The sequence below is a fragment of the Leuciscus leuciscus genome (genome assembly GCF_965113295.1).
Source record: "Leuciscus leuciscus genome assembly, chromosome: 1".
Classification (NCBI taxonomy): Eukaryota; Metazoa; Chordata; class Actinopteri; order Cypriniformes; family Leuciscidae; genus Leuciscus; species Leuciscus leuciscus.
Window position 1 is genome coordinate 22,864,713 of NC_138725.1, and position 26,451 is coordinate 22,891,163.

The 26,451-nt window shown below is 36.6% G+C and overlaps 2 protein-coding genes and 2 long non-coding RNA genes across 4 annotated transcripts; 2 read left to right on the forward strand and 2 right to left on the reverse strand.

Moving 5' to 3' along the window:
- Window positions 1-1,837: 1,837 nt before the first annotated feature.
- On the forward strand, window positions 1,838-6,856 carry LOC309477147. Its single transcript, XR_014198546.1, has 3 exons — window positions 1,838-2,031; window positions 5,292-5,800; window positions 6,304-6,856. It is a non-coding gene; the product is annotated as an uncharacterized lncRNA (long non-coding RNA).
- Window positions 6,857-6,928: 72 nt separating this feature from the next.
- On the forward strand, window positions 6,929-8,805 carry LOC309482076 (uncharacterized protein). Its single transcript, XM_082147297.1, has 7 exons — window positions 6,929-6,999; window positions 7,543-7,567; window positions 7,663-7,695; window positions 7,827-7,865; window positions 7,953-8,040; window positions 8,181-8,234; window positions 8,369-8,805. Exons 2-7 carry the CDS (start codon window positions 7,549-7,551, stop codon window positions 8,457-8,459), a joined length of 324 nt encoding a protein of 107 aa, XP_082003423.1. The 5' UTR covers window positions 6,929-6,999; window positions 7,543-7,548; the 3' UTR covers window positions 8,460-8,805.
- Window positions 8,806-11,544: 2,739 nt separating this feature from the next.
- On the reverse strand, window positions 11,545-17,726 carry LOC309503104. Its single transcript, XR_014207503.1, has 3 exons — window positions 17,162-17,726; window positions 12,101-12,235; window positions 11,545-11,618 (listed from the first exon to the last, which is right to left on the reverse strand). It is a non-coding gene; the product is annotated as an uncharacterized lncRNA (long non-coding RNA).
- A 5,043-nt stretch (window positions 17,727-22,769) lies between these two features.
- On the reverse strand, window positions 22,770-25,799 carry LOC309514106 (uncharacterized protein; the record flags this gene model as incomplete). Its single annotated transcript, XM_082190238.1, has 6 exons — window positions 25,270-25,799; window positions 25,040-25,168; window positions 23,584-23,777; window positions 23,257-23,404; window positions 22,904-23,108; window positions 22,770-22,828 (listed from the first exon to the last, which is right to left on the reverse strand). Exons 1-6 carry the CDS (start codon window positions 25,486-25,488, stop codon window positions 22,770-22,772), a joined length of 954 nt encoding a protein of 317 aa, XP_082046364.1. The 5' UTR covers window positions 25,489-25,799.
- Window positions 25,800-26,451: the final 652 nt, after the last annotated feature.

Genomic DNA, 26,451 nt, shown 5'->3' on the forward strand with positions numbered 1-26,451 from the left:
CTCTGAGATCCAGTTCTGCGCACAGTGTGTGTGTGTGTGTGTGTGTGTGTGTGTGTGTGTGTGTGTGTGTGTGTGTGTGTGTGTGTATAATAGTTAAATAGCTCTAATTTAAGCAGAGACGTCAGAGAGTCAGGCTTCCTGTTTTTCATCTGTTTTTTGTTTTAGTTTTTTTTTGTCTGCACTGAACAGCAAAAACTCCAGTGTTTTATTAACTCTGTGTGCACTGGTGTTTTAGTTTCAGAAGTGAAGCTCGTCAGAAGATTATCTCCTGAACGACAGTTTTCCACTGGTCACTTGGTACTGTATTTTGTGTAAATATAATGTAGCTAAAAATAATGAGAATTAGACTAAATATCTGGTAAATGATGAGAATTTAAAATATTATTCTTTAAAAGCATGAAATGACATGATTTCTGATCGATTACAGGTTTTCTGAATTGCTAAAACACATTTCTTGAAACCATCACTGACTTTCTCAAAACCCCTTATACACAAAACCAAATCTTCAAACCACATCCAGAGAGACTCTGACAATGCTTTCAGATCATACACACATCAGTCAATATTATAAACACTACAGAGAAAAATGGAGATGCAGTTACAGAAGAAAAGTATATTTTAACAAAGTAAACAAATTTAGCAATTACTTAAAAAAGTACAGGAATGACAGCTTACCGTAGTTAGATAAATAAATACTGTATGTCCTGCAAGTGTAGTATTACACTGAATATTGTATTGAATGTCTGTATATTCAGCACTTGTGTATTGTGAAATTACAGTGACTCAACGGCAAAAGCCAAAAAGGTTACAGTAAAAAAAAACTCTTCCTCTTCTTACAAACTCTTTTTTCCTCTTTTCACTCTTATGTTGTTTCCATCCAGTGTTACTATCAACATTAGAGCAACAGTTTTGGCTCTCTGAACGGACTTGTATTATGTAGCTACAGTTGGTTTAGTCACATCATTAGAAATAAGTGTGAACTATTTTGAGTCGTTGTGTTTAAACGATGACAACTGTGTTGTAGTTGTGTTTAACTTTTGCCTGCCCACAAGGCACACAAACATGCCAAATATTAAAAATAAAAGGATTACAATGTAAAATATTAGTATTGTGTACATAAAGACATGGTGGAATCCAGCTTGTCCCATAGATGATCTGCTTGCGTTTTAACCTCTCTCACACACACATACACACACAGCTTTAACCGTAAGGAGGGTTTCAATGTTTCTTAGAAATTGTGAAAAAAAAAAATTCACGTGACATTCAGACTATGAACAACCGTGACTCAAAATAAAACTGAGAGTTGTGCTTGTAATACAAAGCACGTCATAATACATAATAAATTAATTTTAAAGTTGACATTTAATCTAACAGAAGAAAGATAGGCTACTCTGTCACCTCAACACAAAGTAAATCATTTCCACGTTCAGTACAATTCATTGCAAAATTATATCATTATACAACATTCTGCCGTTATAATATAACACTTAGCATTTTTCTAACTCAGTATAAATGGGGTTTCATCCATAAAAACTATATAAACTTCTTTTATGCTTTGGGAATAGGTTCCTTTGCAGGAGGATAATCATATTTACGGCAACTTTTAGCATCAGAGTTTGAAAACTCCTGCTCTCACTTATTCCAAAACAATGTTGCCATAAATGTGCATACAGTGAGAAAGATATTGTGAAATGCTCAGAAATGGTTGTTTTGTGTGATGTGAACATCTGCTTATTCATGCTCTCAGCTAAAGGTCAGAACTTTGACCTTTAAAAGGTCAAATCAGAGATTACGTAACTTCTTCAGCGAGTTTCATTACGTAGAGCCGGAAGTGAAAGTAAATCTGAGCAGCTCGACTCCTGCTGAGTTTGTATTTCTTTCTTGATTTATTAATATGTTTGGTAATGATAAACAAATATTGAGATTGTTTTTACATTTTGAATGGTCTTTGTTTTCTCAGAAGCATTATCCTGAGCTCCTGTTCGTACTGAGAGACAGTTAAAATGGTGACGACATCTAAAACACTTCCTGGTGAGATTCTGTTTGAGTAATAAGAACCCACTAAGCAAAATGATGTCCGAAAGACGTCTTTTCAATGTCTTTGTTACAAAAGTCGGACGTTGAAAAGACGTCAACTGAGGAGCCAGAATGAAAGTTTATATGACGTCTTTTTTTGACGTGTTCTGCACATCCGATATAGACGTTCATCGAACCTTCGTACAAGGTTAAAACTAGTTCAGATGTGGCCATTGTGGACATATTTCAACATCATTTATGGTCTCATTTAGACATAATTACTTTGACTACTGCTGTCAGATGATCTTAGTGAGAATTAACAGAGGTTTAGATGTTGATATTTGTTTAATTTGAAGTGTCACCATTGTGGTGACCAGTGTTTGCTTTAGTTGGGCTCTTGGTCCCCTTTCTTTTTACTTTAACTTTCCTTTGGCTGCTGTAACAGTGTGTTTGTGTAACACAATTGTTGTGGCAGATAAAGTTTAGAAAAAGTTTGAGGTGGTATCACCTCAATGTTGATGATGACATAATCATCACAAAATGGGCCTTTATATTGTGTTTAAAGTTTTGTGTTTATATTTGGCATTCATAATCACCAACCTTGTGGAACTGCATTTATTGGTGCCAAAAGCATTAAAATGATCACTTATTTGAAGGTGTATAAAGAGCATGTGCACAAGATGTTTTGAGAAAGTGTATCACATAGTCACACACAGACATCAAGATTTTGGATATGATTCACAACAATGGTGACAATCAAAACAAAAAAGCTTGGGAATTAAGGATGAGTTTTGTACTATGAAAGCTACCCATCATGCATTGCAGCATGAAGCTTTTTTTTTTTTAATTGTCACCATTGTTGTGAATTAGGGCTGGGCGATTTAAATCGCGATATTGTTATGCGCAGCTCGTCAGTAAAGCCGGTTCCTTGATTTAGTAGTAAATCACCATCACCTGCTTTCAGATGGAGCGGCATTTAGGGCTGAGAAGATAATTAAGTGATTAATTTAGTGATGATTGAGCATTATTGAAGACACCTGATGTTAACAAGCAGAATCACTGAAGAAGAAAAGCACAAATTGTAAGTTACCATTAAGGTGATGGATGTTTGCTTTAGTTGGGCTCTAGACCATTATATGTTTACTTTAATATTTACTGTTGTTTGTCTGCTGTTATTGATTTATAACAGTTAAATGAACAAAGTAAAATGTTATCTTGTAGTGTTGGTTATGTTTTGACATAATCATACTGTGATCTGAAAAGTGAAACATATTAAGACAGTTTGGTTTAACTTGTTAGCAGCAGTTTTGTGATTTTTCAGCCTATGATTATCAGGACTTTACTTATAATTCAAAATATTTAATAAACATTGCTCTTATCAAAAAGACGTTCAGACATCAATAATCAGCCTGTGAATCTCAACAATGGTGGTGACAATAATAAAGCATGTTGCAGTGGCTGCCACCAATCACAACTCATTAATGGCTCCCATCATGCATTGCGGTATGAATAAATTATGATCTGAATTGTCTATGTAATTTACTTTTCCTCATTGAATATTCTGCTCCTCACCATTGTTGAGATGCATAGACTGAATCTTGACATCTGTGTGTGCCTAAAAGAACGTTTTTTTTTTTTTAAACAAGTTTTAAGAAATCCTTTATATCAAAAATTCTGGCCATTTATTCAGATTCACAGTTATGCTGTAACCAACAACATAAATCGAAGTCAGAAAGAAGGATCTTAATGAGCTCAGTGATCAAGTTCAAATGATGATTGTCATAATATAACCAACAAAGATCTTTTTTTTTTCTTTGTTCAACTGGCAGTTTTAACTCAGATACAACCGCCAAACAAAACCTAAAGTACACATGAAAGGGTCAGAGCCCAACTAAAGCAACTACCCATCACAATAATGGTAACTTACAATTTGCGATTTTCTCCTTCAGCGATTCTACTTATTAACATCAGGTGTCTTCAATAATGCTCAATCATCACTAAATTAATCACTTAGTTATCTCATTAACTTAAACACTCTTGAGTGTGGACTCATACACTCCCAGGGGTGTTAATTTAACACTGGAGGTTTTGCTGTATACAAAGAGCCGTAGTTAACTGACAAGCTGAGCCATATCGCATTAAATATCGCTGGCGATACGTCCGCGATATTGATGTGATTTGGCTCAGCTTGTCAGTTAACTACGGCTCTTTGTAGTAAATGCCGCTCCATCTGAAAGCAGGTGATGGCGATTTACTACTAATCAAGGAACCGGCATTACTGATGAGATGCGCATAACAATATCGCGATTTAAATCGCCCAGCCCTATTGTGAATCATATGCACAATCTTGATGTCTGTGTGTGACTATATGATACATTTGCTCAAACATCATGTGCACATGCTTTTTATACACCTTCAAATAAGTGATAATTATAATGCTTTTGGCACCAATAATGCAGTTCCACAAGGTTGGTGGTTATTAATGCCAAATATAAACACAAATCTTTAAACACAATATTAGAAGCCCATTTTGTGATGATTATGTCATCATCAACATTGAGGTGATAACACCTCAAACCTTTTCTAAACTTTCTCTGCCACAACATTATAGCAGCCAAATAAAAGTTAAAGTATAAAGAAAGGGGACCAAGAGCCCAACTAAAGCAAACACTGATCGCCACAATGGTGACACTTCGAATTAAACAAATATCAACATCTAAACCTCTGTTAATTCTCACTAAGATCATCTGACAGCAGTAGTCAAAGTAATTATGTCTAAATGAGACCATAAATGATGTTGAAATATGTCCACAATGGCCACATCTGAACTAGTTTTAACCTTGTACGAAGGTTCGATGAACGTCTATATCGGATGTGCAGAACACGTCAAAAAAAGACGTCATATAAACTTTCATTCTGGCTCCTCAGTGGACGTCTTTTCAACGTCCGATTTTTGTAACAAAGACATTGAAAAGACGTCTTTCGGACATCATTTTGCTTAGTGGGAAGTGCATTCTGTTAGAGTTCATAGTTGATTTATCTTGTAGTTCAGTTTTAGATCATTTCTTCAAAAGTCAATTGGTTCCTATCCAGACCACCTTCAGATTGAGCTAAGATATATCAATTACTGACGGCTTTAAATGACATTTAGTTTGTTTGCTGATGCTGTCTTGTGTGTCGAAGTTTTTCATTCTTTTCTTAAATGTGAGGGATGAAGATACACTTGATCTTGTATATTTTATACGATCATACTTCTTATTTTCTGTCTCTTTCAGTGATCAAGAGATCCAGTCCAGATGATCCAGTGCTCCAGGTCCTTCTGATGGGCAGAAACGGCTCTGGGAAAAGCTCATAGATACACTATACTGGGAGAAAGAAAGTTTAAAGTTCAAAATCATGAGTCTGAAGTGTGTGATGGTAAAACACAGATAGGAGAAAAGCAGGTGTGTGTGACTGATTCTCCTGATCTACTGGATCCAGATCTGAATAAAGAGAAGATGGAGAAGATGAAGGATCAGCTGGTCTCTCGATGTTCATCACTATATGGACTATATGGACAAACTTCAACGAGTAAGTTGAGAATGGTGTGTGTGATCTGTCTCACCGAGGATTCTCTGTGTGGAACTACTCAGTGCTGACAGTGGAAACCCCCCACTCTATGTTAAGCTCCGCCCACTGCTAACTGCTCATATAAACACTGCAGGTCAATCAGTCACAATCACAACACAATCAGAAGCAGAGATTCCAGCAGGAGAACCAGATCTTCACTTATACCGACTTACAGGTATGAATGTACTATTTGATTACTGCAACCTATATTTGCACTGATAAATACATAAGCTTCGTATACAGTTCTGTTGTGCAGCACTGCATTTCACCAAAAGAATCATTGTTTCATTGCGAACTAAATTTTCAATTGCCATTTTATTACATGATGAAAGATAGATTCAACTCAATTGATTTGACATGATTTTGATGACTAAAATGTATTAAATTAATTAAATGGAAAATAATTTTCAAAAAACAGTCTGACTCTCTAACAATTAGGCCACGACTCACCCATAATGTATATTGTTATATTTGAGCTAAAAAATAAAAAAAATAAACTGAAGTTTAATGAAGTTTAAAGCATCACATGACCACGGGGTCTCGATGCAACTGCTGATGTCACTCAGAGCAGGCACTAACACACTGTAAATCTGCATATTTCAGTTGATTGTGATTCTTGATGTGTGAATATCTAAATCACTACACGCTGAAAATCGGTAATTTTTTGTTTTAAAACAGGTTCTTCATTTGAGTTGAATCATGATGTCTAACATCAGTGTGTGTTGTGGAGAGATTGAGAGCGCTGTGGGGTTTGTGTATGTGATTCTGCCTGTTATACTGAATCACACACTCAATGAAGACTGTGAGCAGAGCTGGTATTCAGAGGTGTCTATTACACACACACACACACACACACACACACACACACACACACACACACACACACACACACACACACACACACACACACACACACACACACACACACACACACATTCTTGTACATCTATCTTTATGAGGACTTTCATTGACACAATGCAACCTCTAGCCGCTTACCCTAACCTTACCCATCACAACTAAGTGCCTAACCCGACCCCTTACCCTAAACCGACCCTTAACCTAATTATAACCTGATCCCCAAAACCAATTATTGACCCTCAAACAGGCCTTTAAAGGGCTCTCAGAGAGGGAGGACCGGCCAACATGTCCTCACTTTACTCTCTTTGTCCTCACTCCAATGGTCTAAAACTCAAACTGGTCCTCACAAAGATAGTTGTACACACACACACACACACACTCTCTCATGATCTGATCCTCTTGTGTGTGTTCAGGACTGAAACACTGATGGATCCTGTTAGTTCAGTCTCATCGGATCGACTCGTCACGTCTCGCTGTGTGAACGTCCTTCATGAGATCCTCTGTGACGCTTCAGGAGTAAATCAACTCTCAACACATCATTCCTCTGTTTTCATATTTCAGACTGATCTCATGAAATGGCGTATGTATGACACGCCAATTCGTATTTCCATTTTTGGCGTGCTATCAACACGCATAATTGCTTTTCAGCGTGTTTATCAACGCCGTTGACTTAACGTTACATTACTGTATAAATATGACCTACCCCAGCTCCGTCCCTAAACCTACCCGTCACTGGGGTTAATACCATTTATGAGTCTTCCCCTACCATCCTAGGAAAAAAAATATCGATCCCCAGATGTAGATATACATTTTGCTCCGGTTTCGCTCGGACATTTAACGGCGTACACATACACGCGAAATAACTCTGACATTTAACGGCGTAGACATACACGCGGAAGATGACGGCGCGGACATACACGCGGATAGCTCAAAATGCGTATAGACAACACGCCACTTGACTTGAAAGTGGCGTGTATGTTTACGCAAAGTCATGATGTCATGTTGCATATTTAATCTTTCATGAACATGATTCTCTAATGCTTCTTTCTTTCTTCACAGTTCAGAATGGAGACCCTGTTCAGAGGTGAGAGAGACACTTGAGTAAAACATCAGTCCTGAATCAGACTAAAACTGAATCTTCTGGAAGTGAATCATGATGATTGTGAATGTGTTTTTCAGTGAGGAATGAAACTGCAGCGACTCCAAACTCAGGTGAGTTTCAGCTGATAAACGTGTGTCTGATTCACTAATAAAACACTGATTCAGATCTGATTCAGACTCAATCCAGTGGGAATGTTTTCTGTCATACTGTCTGATATCTGTGATCGTTGTGTGTTTTAAAGATGTTCTGAATGAAGTGACTCCGTCTCTCCAGATCTCAGGTCAAACATTTAAGAGCTTTAAACACCAACTCTAATATTGATTTATCATTATAGATCAGCTGATTTGATATTTGATCACTTGTATAGATCAGCTGTGGTGGCTGTTTGCTCTCTTCATCATCATCTTCATCATCTTCATCTTGATATGTTTCATGCTGCCTAAAAGGATCTTTGGGTGAGTCATGAGTGTTTAATTGTGTCTAAAAGAATAATAAGTCATATTAAAGGACGCCTAAACTATAAAATCTCTCCGAATAAATAGAAAATACTTTGCTGAATATAATAGTGTTTAATAATCAGTCAATGTGTTGTCAGGTATTTTCCAAAAGCAGAGACGATCATCTTTCAGCGTAATGATCCAGAAAACAGGTGAGTGAATCAAACCGAGAGAGAGTTGAAGAGAGTTTGACTGAATCAGAAGATCATGAAGAAGTGAAACAGACGTTCAGCTGAGACTCTGTGAATGAAGCTTGATCTGCTGAAACTGAATGTGTTTCTCTCAGGGATCCTGAATCTGATGATGATTCACTGAAGAAGCTCAAATCTGATGAATCTGATTCACTGCAGTTCAACATCTCCGTGTCCACAGGATGATCTTCATCGTCATCTTCACAGAAAGGGATTTTAGTTCATTCTGAGCTTCTCAACTCTTTTCATTCGCTCATCTGTTTTATTAATGCTGTTTAATTCTTAAAGGTGCATTGTGTAATATTTAGGAGGATCAGACAGAAATGCAAAATAATATACCGAACTGTATAAATGATAATGAACCGTAACATAAATGAACCGTTATGTTTATATTACCGTAGAATGAGGCATTTCTCTCTACACACACCGCGGGTCTCCTTACATCCACATGTTTCTACGGTGGCCCTGAACGGACAAACGCGTTTCGTCACTGTGTTGTTCTTCGTGTGAAGAAGCTAAAGCTAAAGTCAGCGAATAAAACACTGACACGATGATGAACAAGTGACAATATTATTCGCAATAATACATAATTTTACTGAATAATCTAAACCAAATTTCTTAATTTATCTTTGTAAAGAAACCTCATTACGACATCACTTCCTGTCGGCCACTGTAACTTCTGTTGGGTGCAGTTCACAACCTCACCACTAGATGAGCTGTGCATTTACTGAATGAGCACTGTGCCGCTGTTCGTCCGACTGTTTACTGTACTGTGTGTGTGTGTGTGTGTGTGTGTGTGTGTGTGTGTATAACCAAAATCATTAAAGAATATTTGTATTGCTATTGACTGACATTGAGACACACAGATCTCCTAATAATAATAAATACCTCCTCCCTCTGGATCAATAAATAAATACAATAAATCAATCAATAAATACCTCCTCCCTCTGGATCCAGATAAGACTGGATTGGTCCAAAAACATAGATGCCCTATACAGGAAGGGACAGAGTCGACTCTACTTCCTGAGAAGGCTAGGGTCCTTCAATATCTGTAAGAAGCTGCTGCAGATGTTCTATCAGACGGTCATCGCTAGCGTCCTCTTTTATGCTGTGGTATGTTGGGGGAGCGGCATTAAAAAAAGGGATGCTACGCAGCTGGATAAGCTGGTGAAGAAGGCTGGTTCTGTGGTGGGTGTGAAACTTGACTCTGTAACATCTGTAGCAGAGAGAAGGACCCTTAGCAAGCTTCTTTCCATCTTGGACAATGCCCAACACCCACTGCACAAGATCATCATCAGACAGAAGAGCAGCTTTAGCGACAGGATGCTCTCTCCGTCCTGTTCTACTGACAGACTGAGGAAGTCGTTTGTCCCTCAAGCGATCTGGCTTTTTAATTTATTCCTGTGAACAGGGTGTAATTTAATTTAATTTAATTGTATTTATTAATTCGGCAGCTTGTCTGTCTTGTTTGTTTTTTAGCTGTTGCTACTGGAAACCTGAATTTCCCTAGTGGATGAATAAAGTATCTATCTATCTATCTATCTATCTATCTATCTATCTATCTATCTATCTATCTATCTATCTCTGTCTCTCTATTTCTTTACATTTAGTTATTTTAATGAATTTAATAATTCAGATTGAAACAATTAATCTAAACAATATTTCACTAGTCTGTTGGAAAGGCAAAGTAATAACAATGAAAAGTTCAAATTAGTGAGGGAGAAAGTGCGCTGAGTGTCCGGCAGATGGCGCCAAATCTCCATTCCAGATATCAGTGATGACGTTTGCTCTCCCGCTCGTGCACCTGCCTGCAGATCGGTGTGTGTGTTTACATTATTGTCATTCAACACTGAGCATTGCAGACACAGGCCTGATGATGCGCCTTTACTTCTGTGTTATTGATGATGACAAAGAGTCGAGTGACTGGCGTATTGAAATATTGTTGCTTTCCGTCTGTCAGATTGTTCCTCTTTCTGCAGGTACAACGATTTTGATCACAAAAAGCAGTTTTTTTGGTGGGAACTCGCAGTTAGAGTTAGTTAAAAATTTAAAGCAAGGTTTTAAAAAGGGTTTTACTCGATATTAGTACACATTTATATAAATTATTGTAGGCTATAGTATAAGTGTTTTACTTTCATGTTTTGATTTTCAACAGATTGTTCTGCTCTTAATGTAGTTTGGATCAGTCATATTTGTAATTTTTTTGATCCTCTAAATTTAGCTGGAAGCGAAACACTGTCTGGTCACAAATAGCACATCTATGACACAAATTGATAAATAGTTAATATGTGCAGCTGTGATAGATGTCGACAGTGGATTGAAACGCGTCATGAACAGCTGGCTATCAGCTGATGCGGCCTGCCTGAACTAACGCGATGCTTGATTTTTAAAAAGGTTTTTATTTTTTGTGGTTCTACGGCACGAGATCAGCAATGTTGCCGTTTTCTGCACATTTTTTTTTTTAAAGAGTACAGGAACTTAAAGTCTACACACTGTAAAAAAAACACACAAAAAAACACAAAAAAAACAGAGTGTGTTAATGGTATTTTCACACATGTTGTGTAGATTTTTGTGTTAAAATGCAACTGGATAGAATAGCACTCGGTGGAGGGCATTATTATGAAAATGATTTTATTTGGTATCCCATAAAAACTCTAAAATAAATAAAACAATATAAATACATACATACATAAATAAATAATATATTTGGTGAGTGTGACTAACTTTTTCAAATTATAATTTTACTTGTTTCATTATTTATTTATTTGTGGAATTTATTCTAGCAATCTCCATGTGTTTTGGGGTTTTGTTTTACTGTTGGTATTTTAGGATGCCAAATTACTTATTCTAATGTGTGTTAGTGTGAAAAGAGAGAGAGTGTGGAGTGATACCCAAATTATAAAATGGTGTTTAACAGGAGTCACTGAGTCATTAACTTATCATTCACAAAACACAATCAAACAAACACAATTAACCTTCTTTAAAACACATTTATTACCTCCACTGAACATTTCTAAAGGACAGTAAATGGTTCAAAGTAGCTTGTTTCTTCTGCATTGATTTTTCTTAAGCTGGTTCAGTACGCACACAAACGGCTTCTTTTTAGAACATGTGTCATCATTCCAGTTTCCATCTGTTGCAAAATATTTGTTTGTATCATTTGTGCATTATGAAAAAAAAAAAAAGTGTATTTAGTTTATTTAGATAGTTTATGAGCATTAACAGCAGTAACTTACAGGAATTAATCTCAAGGCAGTGCTCATATCCGTTCTTGTTATTGGGCTCTCCATACAACCATCTTTGAAATTTCATTTTGGATCCATCACTCCAGAGCCAATGTCCCTCCTGTGAACAGAGTTGTGTTTATGTCCACAGCTTACATGGCTTAATTTAATCTTTATTCATCTAAAATATGATTCCTCATGAACCCTAACCGCATCTCCACTTTAAAAATGTCAGAAATTTAAACAGAAATTAATAGAAATTATTTCACAGAAAGGGTAGGCTATCAGTAAAGAACATGTGAAAAATATTTACGGCAGGGCTAAATTACTCAATTATCATATCAGCATCTATTTCACATCAAGTTTCACAATACAAACACTCGAGTATGTCATGATCATGGTGAGCGGTGCCCATCTCATGGTTGCCAATGCCCTAGACTAACTATTCAGAGGACCAAGAAAAAAAAAAAAACATATTTATAAAAACATATCTATCTTCATGCATTTTGAAAAATGTTTTAATGTAAAATTTGTTTTAATGTAAGTGTAACTGTTAATGCCCAGAAGCACAAAATGCATGATCAAAAAAAAAAAATTGCATACATGAACAGTATCATTGCCTCCGATCCAGGTACGAGTTGCGGTGTTAGTTTCGGATTTAATCAGGTTCTGTATAAAAGTGTACTCGTCAAGGCTGTGAACAGAAGCAAGGTTCCCATCAAAGTGAGAACAGATATTCTGTAGAGGCAAAGACATGAACAAACACCACTATTATTAAAAAAAATAAAAAAAAAATAAAAAAAAAGTGTTATTTTAAATTAATTTTCCAAAATCTGTGACATGCCTTCAAATGTATTATTTTACGTGTGAAGTCTAAATTCTGCCTTTTGAGGCGGGACTACTTTTGTAGAAAAGGTTCTGCTTATACAGTATAGATTAGATATAACTAATCTAGTTTTTAAGTGATCCTAACACACTACTCTCATGATGTGTTGTGTCTGTATCTTCCTAGAGCTCCATTGTAATTTATTTACTGTTAACATATTTTTGTTTTTAAACTGAGGAACAAGTTGAAATTATTTTCCTCTGATAATTGACAATTGTCACAAATGTTTACAGAGCTTAAGTTGTATTTAAAGGAACACTCCACCGTTTTTTGAAATAGGGCTTATTCACATTCTTTCCTACATTTAGATTGGTGGGTAAATGCATTTTTGTCTCAGTGCATGCATTGTTTTAGTTTGACAGGGTCGGCGCTAGCTTAGCTTAGCACAATGAATGGAATCCTTTGTTGCCAGCTAGCATGTCCTGAGTAAAAGTGATAAAAAAACAAAAAAAACACGTAATTACTTCTTGTGGCCTGCGTATTCACAACGAGTACAAATAGCAATGCAGATTAATACTAGGCGATTTCCTAGGCAGATATTGACTTGGGACTATATTAGGGGGAAGCACAGGCGAAGCACAGCTACTTAGGCGAAGCACTGCTACTTGGGCGCAGAGATATCACGCAACACATGAAATCCCACGACCTCCGTCAACATACCGGCGTGCAACGAGTCAAAACACAGAAGAAGAATAACACGCGTGACCTGCACCGAGTGTCTTCGCTTTTGGATTGTTGTTTTTTTGAGAAGTTACAACTACAGGCAAACATGGTAATTACCTGCGTAGCAAAAGGTTGTGAGAACAAGTAAAGGAAATACACGAATGTAATGTTTCACAGATATCCATCGAATGTGGAACTGAGAAATAAATGGCTAGCTGCTCTGGAGATCTGTACTTCAACGCCTCTCTACAAAATCAAACAGTATCGTGTTTGCGAAGAGATACTGCATTTGCACCGGAGAACTAAGTTACTTTGAAAAACTGGAATATGGGCCCAGAGAGACGGTACTACGTCTGAAACATACGGCCGTCCCATCCCATCTATTTTCAAAGCACAGGCAGAACAAAGTGCACATGTAAGTTGTCTTTTATTACTCTTCCTTATGTTAATCTGTGTCTTTATTCGGTTGTAAGATAGATGCTGAGAAGCTGAGAAGACCACGGTTCAAATAACGTTAGCCTCCTCTAACGTTAGTATAACCTCATGTTGAATTCAACCTGTTTAGCATGAACAAGCAAACTAAAATAAAAATCGCTGTTATCGTTACCTGTAAAATGAAATGACTGAGGGCTAAGTTAGCTATATTTCTCTCACCGAGTTAGTCTGGTTCTTTTGACTCAGGAGTTTTAGTATAACTACTAGAGAGGAGAAGGCTACAAGCAGTTTACTATACATGTGTCATGTTTAAAATAATCACTTACTCTGTGGACAGCTGTCCATTTGGTCTATTCGGCGTGGGGCGTTTTTTCCAATTCACTTTATCACACCGGGAAAAAAAAATCGAGTACTGCCGGATGAATCAACGCCGTGAAATCCGCGGTAGCTGTGACACAACTGCGGGCACGCTCATCTTGATCTGACACGTTGAGCCTGGTTATCGATGGCAGAAACTTGTCCCACTCGCCACAGCACAGACACTCTATTTCAGTCGGCATATTCCCCCACATTCACACCACCAGTTCGTGTTGGCTCTCATCCTCACGTCCTCGGGCTGTTGAGCAATCGCAACCTCTATGGAGGTAGATTTGTGTCTTTATTATTCAATCAAAAAAAAGGTTGCTTCAATCAAAAAATATATTTTCAATCAAAAAAAACCGTTTCAATCAAAGAAAAAAAGTGTTTGAATGCAAAAATATATTTGAGACTCAAAAAAATGCATTTGAACACTATTTTTTTTTGCTTGAAAATGTTTTTTTTGATAGAAGTGAAGGTTTTTTTGTTTGAAGCAACTTTTTTGATTGAAGTATTGTTGTTTTGTGTTTGGGCCATATTATGGGTAGGACATTTGTGTCTTTATAATTCAATCAAAAAAGAAGTTGCTTCAAACAAACAAAACATATTTTCAATAAAAAAATCACTTCAATCAAAAAATAAACCTTTTCAATCATAGAAAAAATGTTTTTGAATGCAAAAAAATATTTGAGACTCAAAAAATTGCACTTGAACACTTTTTTTTTTGATTGAAAATGTTTTCTTTGATTGAAGTAATCTTTTTTGTGTTTGGACCATGTTATGGGTAGGACATTTGTGTCTTAATTATTCAATCCCAAAAAAGTTGCTTCAATCAAAAAAAAACATTTTCAATAAAAAAAAAAATAATTTCAATCAAAGAAAAAACTGTTTAAATGCAAAAAAAAAAAAAATCATTTGAAGTGTTTTTTTTTATTGAACTTTCTTTTTTTTTGAATGAAGTGAAAAAAGTTTTGAAGTCGTTTTTTTTTAAAATCATTTTGACACAAACGTACCGCAGTGGGGGCGGGTGCTTCCCCATTGGTCAGACATGTTTGAGTGACAAGTGTCTACACCAACGACGTCTTTCTGACAAGCAAGTCATGGTCGCCACTCGCCAGCGAGCCAGGAAGCAGTGGTGGAGTTGTTGGTAAGTAGATAAAACCGTATTAAAATGATTGGTGTCACGTTATTAGCCTACTCTGTTTGATATTTCGATTAAACATACAGCTTGCTAACTTAGCTCACGTTGACTAATTTGTGTGATGGTGTTAGATATCTGACGCCTCATATTGTCAGGCAGGCTAGCAGGGTGCGCTAACGGCTAATTGAATTGTTTATTTCACTTAAGTAACGTTACAGAGGCTTGCTATGTGCTTGTGCTATATTGTGTTATAATACGTAACGTCATTAGTGGTCAAACAACAGTCCACAGGCCAACTGTTGCCCACAGCGCTGCCTGTTTAGCAGCAACAGGTCATGCAGAGCCTGAGTCTATCTTCTCACACAGCCCACAGGATTACAGCTATTTGACCGTCCCGCTCTCTCTCTCGCTCACGGGTAGTGGTCTCCCCACCATCACAGTCAAATGCTCGCAGACACAGAGGCAGATGCTGTTATTTTGAGAGCGTAACCCTACCCTAACCCTAACCTACCCTAACCCTAACTCTAACACCATCACACAAATTAGTCAACGTGAGCTAAGTTAGCAAGCTGTATGTTTAATCGAAATATCAAACAGAGTAGGCTAATAACGTGACACCAATCATTTTAATACGGTTTTATCTACTTACCAACAACTCCACCACTGCTTCCTGGCTCGCTGGCGAGTGGCGACCATGACTTGCTTGTCAGAAAGACGTCGTTGGTGTAGACACTTGTCACTCAAGCATGTCTGACCAATGGGGAAGCACCCGCCCCCACTGCGGTACGTTTGTGTCAAAATGATTTAAAAAAAAAACGACTTCAAAACTTTTTTCACTTCATTCAAAAAAAAAGAAAGTTCAATAAAAAAAAAACACTTCAAATGATTTTTTTTTTTTTTGCATTTAAACAGTTTTTTCTTTGATTGAAATTATTATTTTTTTGATTGAAAATGTTTTTTTTTTTTGATTGAAGCAACTTTTTTGGGATTGAATAATTAAGACACAAATGTCCTACCCATAACATGGTCCAAACACAAAAAAGATTACTTCAATCAAAGAAAACATTTTCAATCAAAAAAAAAGTGTTCAAGTGCAATTTTTTGAATCTCAAATATTTTTTTGCATTCAAAAACATTTTTTCTATGATTGAAAAGGTTTATTTTTTGATTGAAGTGATTTTTTTATTGAAAATATGTTTTGTTTGTTTGAAGCAACTTCTTTTTTGATTGAATTATAAAGACACAAATGTCCTACCCATAATATGGCCCAAACACAAAACAACAATACTTCAATCAAAAAAGTTGCTTCAAACAAAAAAACCTTCACTTCTATCAAAAAAAACATTTTCAAGCAAAAAAAAATAGTGTTCAAATGCATTTTTTTGAGTCTCAAATATATTTTTGCATTCAAACACTTTTTTTCTTTGATTGAAACGGTTTTTTTTTGATTGAAAATATATTTTTTGATTGAAGCAACCTTTTTTTTGATTGAATAATAAAGACACAAATCTACCTCCATAAACCTCCTCCTGTCGTTCTGTTTCCAAAGCTCACAACTCATTTTCTGTAAACTCTTGGTCATATAGGTATGGTCCTTCTGGCTCTTGACTGTCTGAGAAGTCACTCTCTTTGTCTCTCACAAAATCAGCCATGTTCATCGCCATTCATGTACTGTAGGGTAAATAGCCAGGCAGCTACTATTCACGCCGGTATGTTGACGGAAGTCGTGGAATTTCATGTGTTGCGTGATATCTCTGCACCCAAGTAGCAGTGCTTCGCCTAAGTAGCTGTGCTTCGCCTGTGCTTCCCCCTAATATAGTCCCAAGTCAATATCTGCCTAAGAAATCACCTAGTGTTAATCTGCATTGCTCTTTGTACTCGTTGTGAATACGCAGGCCACAAGAAGTAATTATGTGTTTTTTTGTTGTTGTTTTTTTATCACTTTTACTCAGCCCATGCTAGCTGGCAACAAAGGATTCCATTCATTGTGCTAAGCTAAGCTAGCGCCGACCCTGTCAAACTAAAACAATGCATGCACTGAGACAAAAATGCATTTACCCACCAATCTAAATGTAGGAAAGAATGTGAATAAGCCCTATTTCAAAAACTGGTGGAGTGTTCCTTTAACTAAGAATGTTCATTTATGATTGTTATGTCATATTAGAAGATGAATGTATCATACCTCGGCATCAATCCACATTTGAGCATAATTGAAAAACCTGAAGCATTTGCATCCATAGGCAGACCATCCTGATGAACAGGCTGTTAAAGGGAAGTTTTGTGTGTTATTATTTTTTTATTTCATTTTTACCATTAATGACCTTTCATGTAATTAAATTCATCATTTTAAGGTACAGTGTGTAACTTTTGTCCCTTTACCGGTTAAAACTCAAAAAGGCATGCGACATTGTTGTGGTCGTGCTTCAGCTTTGCATGACAGTGCAGATGAAGGCGACGCTTCACAATAGATGCTTTACAGTGAACTCTGTTAGACAGTCTATCTGTTCAATAAAACACCTTTGAGTAATAAAAACACCATCATCTCCACTTCGCTTTTACAACATTTCAAATCCCTCAGTTCTCTCCATCTCCTAAAGCTGATGTTGGTTCTTGTTTTATTACGAGTTCTGTCGCGTTCTCTTTTCTCCTCTGTTCGGTGTTTGTTTAAAACGGGTTTTTGCTGCTCCATCTCTTCCTTTCTTGCTCATGTGAAAGCTAACCCCTGCCACTCACACACCAGACACATGGCAAAGTAACCGCATAGGTGGGTAATCCAGGGGCCAAAGAGTAAAAGTCCTGCCATATGTTTATAGTGTGACAGTGAAGCATCCTTTCTCCTTTATAGTCTTGACTCCCAGAATGTTATCTTTCTAGGCAAATGATGGTATTTCAACCATATGTGGAACATTCTTAGACGTGTTCATCATATTGTGTCCTTGAGTGGAGGCCCTCCTGTCACATAACAACACTCTTTACCATTCCAATACAATTCCATATTAGAATAAGGCTTGTGTGGCTCTTTTACTGTTAAATGATGGTCACACACATCTTACTGTAAGTAAATATAAAATAAATGTTTAGAGGAGAGAGTAAAAAAAGAAGAAGAGTAAAATAGGAAAACATTTTTTTTATTTTTTTTGTGTGTGTGTGTTGTACTGTGTAGTACATGAATGAATAAAAATGTGCCAATGTATCCATTGGTTGTGTCTTTTGTGTTCATCATGTGAAAAGGTTTGTGAGGGGGGGGGGGGGGGGGGGGGGGACCACAAGCAACATAACTTACCAGTTTTGGAAATGTTGTTTTGAATTTATTGCACCAGTGTGTTAGACTATGTTGTAGTGTGTGTGATTTTGAGGGCTTGTGTGTCCAGTCTGAGGGCAAAGTTTGGTTTTTCAGCAAGAGTGAATGGTTTTGAGTGTAGAGCTTCATTTTGACCTGAAAATAGGATGTTTGGAGAATTGGGTGAGACGTTATGGATTTGTGTTTACAGTTTTGAGAATACGAGGCATAGTTTCAAGAAATGTGTTTAAGCAATCGAGAAAAACTGTAAACAACTCCACAAACAGCATTACCAGCTTCACTTATTACTAACCAGACTGACTTTATTTCTGTCAGACGTCTACAGAAGTTTTATTGAGAATTAACAGGGATTTAACTCTGTGTTTCATTTGAAGTCACCATAAGAGTGATAAGTGTTTCCCTTAGTTGGGCTCTTAACTCTTATTACATCTTTTGTCTTCTTTGGCTGCTGTGACAGTGTGTTTGTCGAACACATTTGCAGCAGCAAAGAAAGCTAAAGTGAAATGAGATCAGGTGATGAAGGTTACCAGTTGTTGGGTTAATAATCATCATGAAATAGACTGATTCACTGATGTCTTTTGAATCTTAACAATTGTGTTGATCCATTAATATTTTCACATCACAATCCCTGTGTTACTGCAGCAAGAGATCCAGCAACATTATAACAATCAGTTAGAAGACTTTAACAAACATGATTCTTTCTATTTCGTGATGATTATAAACAGGTAACCATCATCACCTGATCTCGTTTCACTTTAGCTTTCTTTGCTGCTGCAAATGTGTTTGACAAACACACTGTCACAGCGGCCAAAAAAGACAAAAGATATATTAAGAGTTAAGAGCCCAACTAATGGAAACATTGTTTCCATTAAAAAGTATTAAAATAAGTATTTTTTAGTTTTTGTTTACATTAATCATGCAAACCTGTTTTTCAGTCAAATGTTCTTGTTCAGATGCTCTTTAGGACATTTTAAAGCATGCTGGAGAACATGATCATCAGGTATCACACACACTTAAGATAGAGAAATGCAACGGTTTTGGACTGTATACACACTGATAAGAGAAGTAGAAGACAAGAGAAGCCGCCACAATTACTTCCAACAGGCCTCGCTTCCACTTAAAAAGAAAGAAATACTACATTTTTAAAACAGAACTGCTAATAGCAGCAGCAGCAGTAGTGGTACTGCTATACTATTACTACTACTACTACTACTAATAATAATAATAATAATAATAATAGTAAATATACTACAGATTTAACATGTTTATTGTTGACAAAAAAATACAACAACAAATACATATAATACATTCATAAGAATCAATAACTTTAGCTGATATAATTGTTGTTGTTTTATTGTCTAAATGTTATTATAATAATTAAGAAACAAACTCAGGTTTACTTTAGTGCACATACTGTATTAGATCATTCTTCTAGTCATTACAGAGTCCCAGGTGTGCTACAATTCATGTTAAAATAACAGTAATGATGTGAAACGTTGAATAATGCTTTACCTGAAGCTCTCAAAGCTGTGAGAAGACAGAGAGACAGGTAGACAGTCCAGACCGTCATTGTTTCTCAACGAATACTGAAACAGAAATATTCAGAATTAATTATTACAAAGTTTTGTATTTTTGTGACACAATCCTGTTCAGTAGATCAATATCAACGTCTGGATATTGCGTTGTGGAGCGGAGCCCTGGTTTATCTTTATATATACTGGAGGGGAGTGTGAACCCACTGTATATTCAATAAACATGTTTGCAGGACCAACAAATGCTGTTCTCAAATATTTGAAGGGACAGTTGGCCAAATGGAGAAAAGGGGCACCAGATCAATGTGATGTACCGATGTGGAGGACATTTGAACAGCGGTGGGTAATCCAGGGGTCAAAGAGTAAAAGTCATGCCATATGTTTATTCCACCCATAAACTCAGTCAGCTGATTCACTAATTAGTTCTGTCTCCTGTCTGAATTAGCAAATTATGACTTTTACTTTCTGAACCTGGACTTTACACCTCTGCATAGCAATGCCACATGTCAGCCAAGAGCAAAGAAATAAACCAGAACTGGACCTTATTGTAGCCAAAAAAATCTGTAAATATGGAGTAATTTCAGCCACAGCCTCAGATGAAATCAACTGAAGAGAAAAGAAGACATTAGATCTGTGAAGATCTCAGCAGAGGAGGATTAAACAACTCCACAAACAGCATTACCAGCTTCACTTATTATAAATATATACATATATATAACGTAAACTCAGCTAGCATACTCAGTTATTTGATTCAAAGTCATATCAGTGAATCAGGTCACCATATGATGACTATAACATCATCAATAAGTGACCGTCATCATCTGATGAGATTTTCTCCTGCATTTTTGGCAAAACAAACTTATATCAGAAACACAGTTAACCCTCTGAGGTCTGAGGGGTTTTTGGGGTCCTTGAGATGTTCTGACATGCCCTGACATTTGTGCTTTTTTCAGTTGCTTATAAACATATTAATGGCAAAAAAAAATTACACACTATTTAGCACAAACAGGGCTACCATAATATGTGAGCAACAAGAATGTACATGTCTGCATTTTTGAGAGAATAATGTTTATGCGTGGTTATTGAAAAAACTAAAAACTAAAGTTTCTGAAATAAGGCCATAAAACACATACTAAATATGTGCCAATAAGACTTTTGTCTAATAGATGTCATTGCCTAGTGTTTTTTCTTCAAAATGATGTGAAAATCATCCTGCCCTTATCATTCACATAACACAATACATTGATTTGAATTTTGCAAAGCACTTTCTGTTTGGAAAGGCAATATGCGGAGTGGGCGTCAACGATCATGCATATTTAGTGGTTCACACCTTAGGAGACAATGGGGCCTGCATACTTAATGACCCTTTCATTCAGGTGAGTCACTGAGCCACAAGAATGCAAGAGCAACAGTTGGAAGCATCTCAATTATTTTTTATTTTTCCACATATTGTGCTTGCAATTTGGCCTATAATATCCAAGGAAAACATGTCTAGTAATTGTGCAGTTAATTCTCATACTGTATTTTCAGTTTTGGAATATTTATCCTCTCCCCAAATTTGTCACTAATAAAACACAATAAAAAGTATTTAAAGAAAAGGCTTATTACCTTATTACCTTTTAATAGTTTGTTTACATCTACCTTGTAAATATATTTTTTTATTAAAAAGGTTACAATTACAACAACAATTCAAGTGTAATCTTTCTTTGTAAAAACTAAAGTATACATTTTATCATACATATTTCAAAGTTAAGGATTTGATTGATTATTTGATTACTTTATTTTTGACAAAACATACTATATTTAACATGAGCAAATATTGGCAAACAAATATTGGCTTATTTGAGTTGGCAGATATTTTACAGTAAAAATGTATAATCTATCCAAAACTAATCAACGAAATGTTGTCTTTCATATGTCTGTAACATAGGTCTTTCATTTTTATTATAAGAAATATAAATGTTAATTTGCAGTTTAATACGTTGCTTATACAAATACATTTTATTTCAACATTTCAGTCGATTTTTACTCAGTATAGCAATACAGTTTGCTAAAACCGAAACATTCATTCACAAACAGAAACGCCTGACTGTAACGTTGTTTTTATGAAATATTAGGGCATATAAATGTTAATTTTCAGTTTACTCATCTCAGTATAGCAATACAGTTTGCTAAAACATCATCATTCATTCACACAGAGACGCAATTTAAATTTAAACTGTCTTTTTGCGAGCTGTGATAAACAGCGCGCATCTCTGCGGCTGCCGTTCATTCATTCACAGAAACGCGATTAACTTGAGAAGGAAAAAAAACTTACTACATATTCGGATCCTCTCTCCTGCAATACCCGCACTCTGAGGTAGATTTTCCGTTATTATTATTCCTCACAGCGCTGCCAGATGGTGTAAACACGTAGGCTACAATGATATGATTAAACTTGTGTTTTCTCGAGCTGATGGGGGCGTTCACAGGTTTGCCTCAGTAATTTGCGTTTGAATAGCGCGCGCTCTCCGTGGGCGGAGTCACATTACCTTTGAATGAGCTCTAATTAGCTGGACTGGAATCGCTCTTTTAATACAGATTTCACAAGATGAGAATATTTGTTTTTTATATAAATTACCTAATTTTAAAGAAGAGAATTCAAGCTTCATGCCTGTGTGTCTGTATGCCTGTTTGACTCAGTATTCGCTGAGTTATTGTTCATTTTCGGACGCGTTTCAGAATGGTCTTCACTGACAGAGAGAAGGCAGAACTCGCATCACGTTTATTTTTCTTTATTTGGCAAAAAGCACAACACTTTGTTTTTATTGTGAGTATACACAAAAATAATACACATTTAACAGAATCGATTGATGTATGAAACTTGCTTGTAATATCAAAGTCAACAGAGCAAAATTAATTTCTTTTGAACTGAACTGAAAAAAATCCAGCAAAACGCGCGGGCGCGTTTGTCGACCTCAGAGGGTTAACTTTTTGAAGCAACCACCTTCTCCCAAGGCATTTGGGACACCTCTCCCTGCAAAAAATTAAGTGTTTTTAGTTTGTCTCTCAAAAAAAAAAAAAAACTGGTTGCTAATAAGAATAAGAATACCTGGTATTCTGTGGGCATTCCACGAGTCCACTACTCTTCCTACACCAATACGGCCTATCTGACATGCGATATCAGACACACAGTAGCGAGTGGTGGGGTCCTCCATGTCAATCATTTCCTGGTCAGTCAGCTGAATCAAAGCCTCCTTAATAGGGTAATTGACCCGGTTGTTTATCTCCGGCCACATTCGCTCAATCCTGTGGTTCTGATTTAAAACTTAAAATTACAATCTTGCAGTCCACCACTTTTATGCATACTGAATATATGAATCAAAAACATTAACTTATAGAGGGCCTACCACAGGTTTCAAACAAATGATTTATTTATTTATTTTTATTTTTTTAACTACTCACCTTTGTTGAAGGTGTCTGCTTGTAAGGCTCCCTTACTGTGTTATATCTGTATGCAGCTAGTATCTCTTGCATAAAGAGACATAAATAAAATTCTTTCCCACAGTCTACACGTACTTGGTCCCAGATTCCATTGGTCAGAACAGCTGGTCTGAAATACAATAAGGAAAGCGTTAATAAAAATGGCCCAAATCCTAAAAGCATACAGTTGATATTAAAACACATATCTATTAGTTGAGCAGAATGACTCAAACAACACACATTTAACACCAGAACTCAACTATTTCATTTTACTAATGATTTCTTATTACAGGGGGTTTTCCAACTAACCTGTACACCTCCTCATAGATAGTAAGGTTGTTCTTGACAGGCATGGTTGCATGCCCAACGACTCTGTATCTGTACCCATCAACTGCGATCACATGCGTAACTCCGAACATTACGAGTTTCTCGTTTTGGTCAATATGTAATTTGTGACCAAAATACTCAGCATTGTAAGGAACTGGGTTTAAGTTTCGTGCTCCCTGGGAATTTAAATGGTAATAAATGTATGAGTTTACTAGTTCATTAAGGTTAATAATGTAACATACACAATGTGTTGTCTATTCAGTTTAATTGTGCAGTCTTTGATTAGTATTGTATTAATTCCTCATACCCCAATTTTACTATACACATCAGGCCCGGCTGCAGAATGAAATGACTGAGGGGGCATGTGAAATTGTTAAGGGGGCTTAACTTTATACCATCAATGAACAATACACACACATAACTTGCTTAGTAAAAAAAGATAAGGCAGCATCATTTATTATGCATATTTTAACCCTTTCACGCTTAATTTTAATATTATAACTGACTCCCCATAGTGAGTTTATTCAAGGCGACTGTTATTTTAGAATTTAGAACGTTCCCCCTTAATGTTTCCATGGCGACGCGTCATATTTGTCACGTGACACACCGTGGATGTATCGCTTTTATTTCCTTTTCCCTTTTTTATTCAAAATCAACAGATTTTGCTAAACCCATTTTATTCTATCTGATATTCCGATTCTCAAAAATGTGTATGTGAGTGTGTTTGGTCATTTAAAAACCTTTATAAATAATCTTGATCTTGATCTACGTGAGATGGCTGTTTCTTTGTGCCGCAGTTCAGAGAATCCTGTGAGTCATCAATTTCTCCCGAAATACATGCAAGAAAGTGGAATAGAAGAATAGAGTAAACTACTTTATAGTTACTACCACTGTGTTTGTCTGATATGAATAACACACGTCAGCAAATTATATTTGAATAGATTGTTATTGCTGCTTCCACAGACATCAGTGTGTATTTTACAAACTCCAAATGTATTGTTTTACTAGTGCTTAATGTGTATTTAAATGTCTGAAACCTAAAATAAACATTGTGAGGTTGAAAACACTGCATAGTTGTGATATGACAGCGCTGAGCGCGTCCGACTCTGGCTCAGCGCCAACCAACGCGCGAAAGCACAGTTTGAATCTGGCAGTTATGTCGTCACTGAACATTCTAAATCCCATATGTGGGACCGTACTCTCAGGGGCACTGAAATAAAAAATCCCATATATGGGACTGTACCGCTCAAAAAGTTAATCATTTAATTTGTAACCATGAATACAAAAATGAAACTGAGGGGGCACAAATAAGATCTGAGGGGGCAATGCCCCCTTTTGCCCCCTCGTGGCGCCGGGCCTGATACACATACTAATCAAACACTGCATACATTATTACACAATTAAACTGAAAAGACAGACAACACTGTGAAATAGGCACCTGTAAACGAGCTTGGTGGTAAGGTTGATGGACAAGCCTCAGTGCTGATCCAACGCGGCGTTCTGAAACGCGGAGTCCCTTTGAGGCAAGGTAACCCGTCATCATTTTTCGGCCAAAAGACGGTCCAGTCTGTACGAAATAATATTAAACCGGATATGTCAAATTGCAGGCGGACAGTACACATCCCTTAGTAGTAGCAGCAGCAGCAGGATTATAAAAAATAAACTCACCTCTCGAATAGCACTGGCCACTGCCACCTCCAAATGATCATCTGACAAATGCCCTCTCTTTACCAGGTTGCGGTCGCCAAGGAACTTCTTTATGCTGGCCACAGAATGGCCTCTTTCAATTCCAATGGACGCCAAGGCAGTGGAAACATCAGAATACGTTGCTCCATTATTTATCATATTAACTATGTTTTCAGCGTGATTTTCCAGGACTGACCCCATCTTGATTGATGAACTTGTTTGTCACAAGCATAGATCGCAAGCGCCAGTAACCAGGGATACAGTAAACTTCCGGTGAACTAATACGCGCTTTGTGCATTAAAAACCTTCATTTTTCGTTTTTGGTTTTATTGTATTTTCATTTGATGCATTAGAACAACGAGTGATGAAAACAAAATAAAAAATATAAATAAAAGAAACTGAAACTCGTTTTTTATTTCCACGACAAGGTTTGAATATGCAATAAACATACGGTTTCTTCGTTTTTCCGTTTTTTAAACAAAAACGAAAAAACAAATTATCCGAAGGTACACGGACCCAGATCACACTTTACTTTGTTCATTTAACTATTATAAATCAATAACAGCAGACAAACAACAGTAAATTTTAAAGGAAACAGTTAATGGTCTAGAGCCCAACTAAAGCAAACACCCATCACCTTAATGGTAACTTACAATTTGTGATTTTCTCCTTCAGTGATTCTGCTTGTTAACATCAGGTATCTTCAATAATGCTCAATCATCACTAAATAAATCACTTAATTATCTCATTAACTTTAACACTCTTGAGTGTTAATTTAACACTCATATTTTAACACTTTACACTCTTGAGTGTGGACTCATATACACTCCCAGCCCCAGGAGTGTTAATTTCACACCACTCCATCTGAAAGCAGGTGATGGCGATTTACTACTAATCAAGGAACCGGCTTTACTGACGAGATGCGCCTAACAATATTGTGCGATATATCGCCCAGCCCTACTCAGAATGCATTGCAGCATGAAGCATGTCACCATTGTTGAGATTCATATGCTGATTCTTGATGTCTGTGAGCAAGTAGAACTTTCAGTAGTCCAACATGTGTAAATGGGGTTTTAAAAATCATTTGATGTTCTGATTAAACTGTGCTGGATCTCTTGCTGCAGAATCACAACAATAAAACAAAATGAATGACATACTACCCGT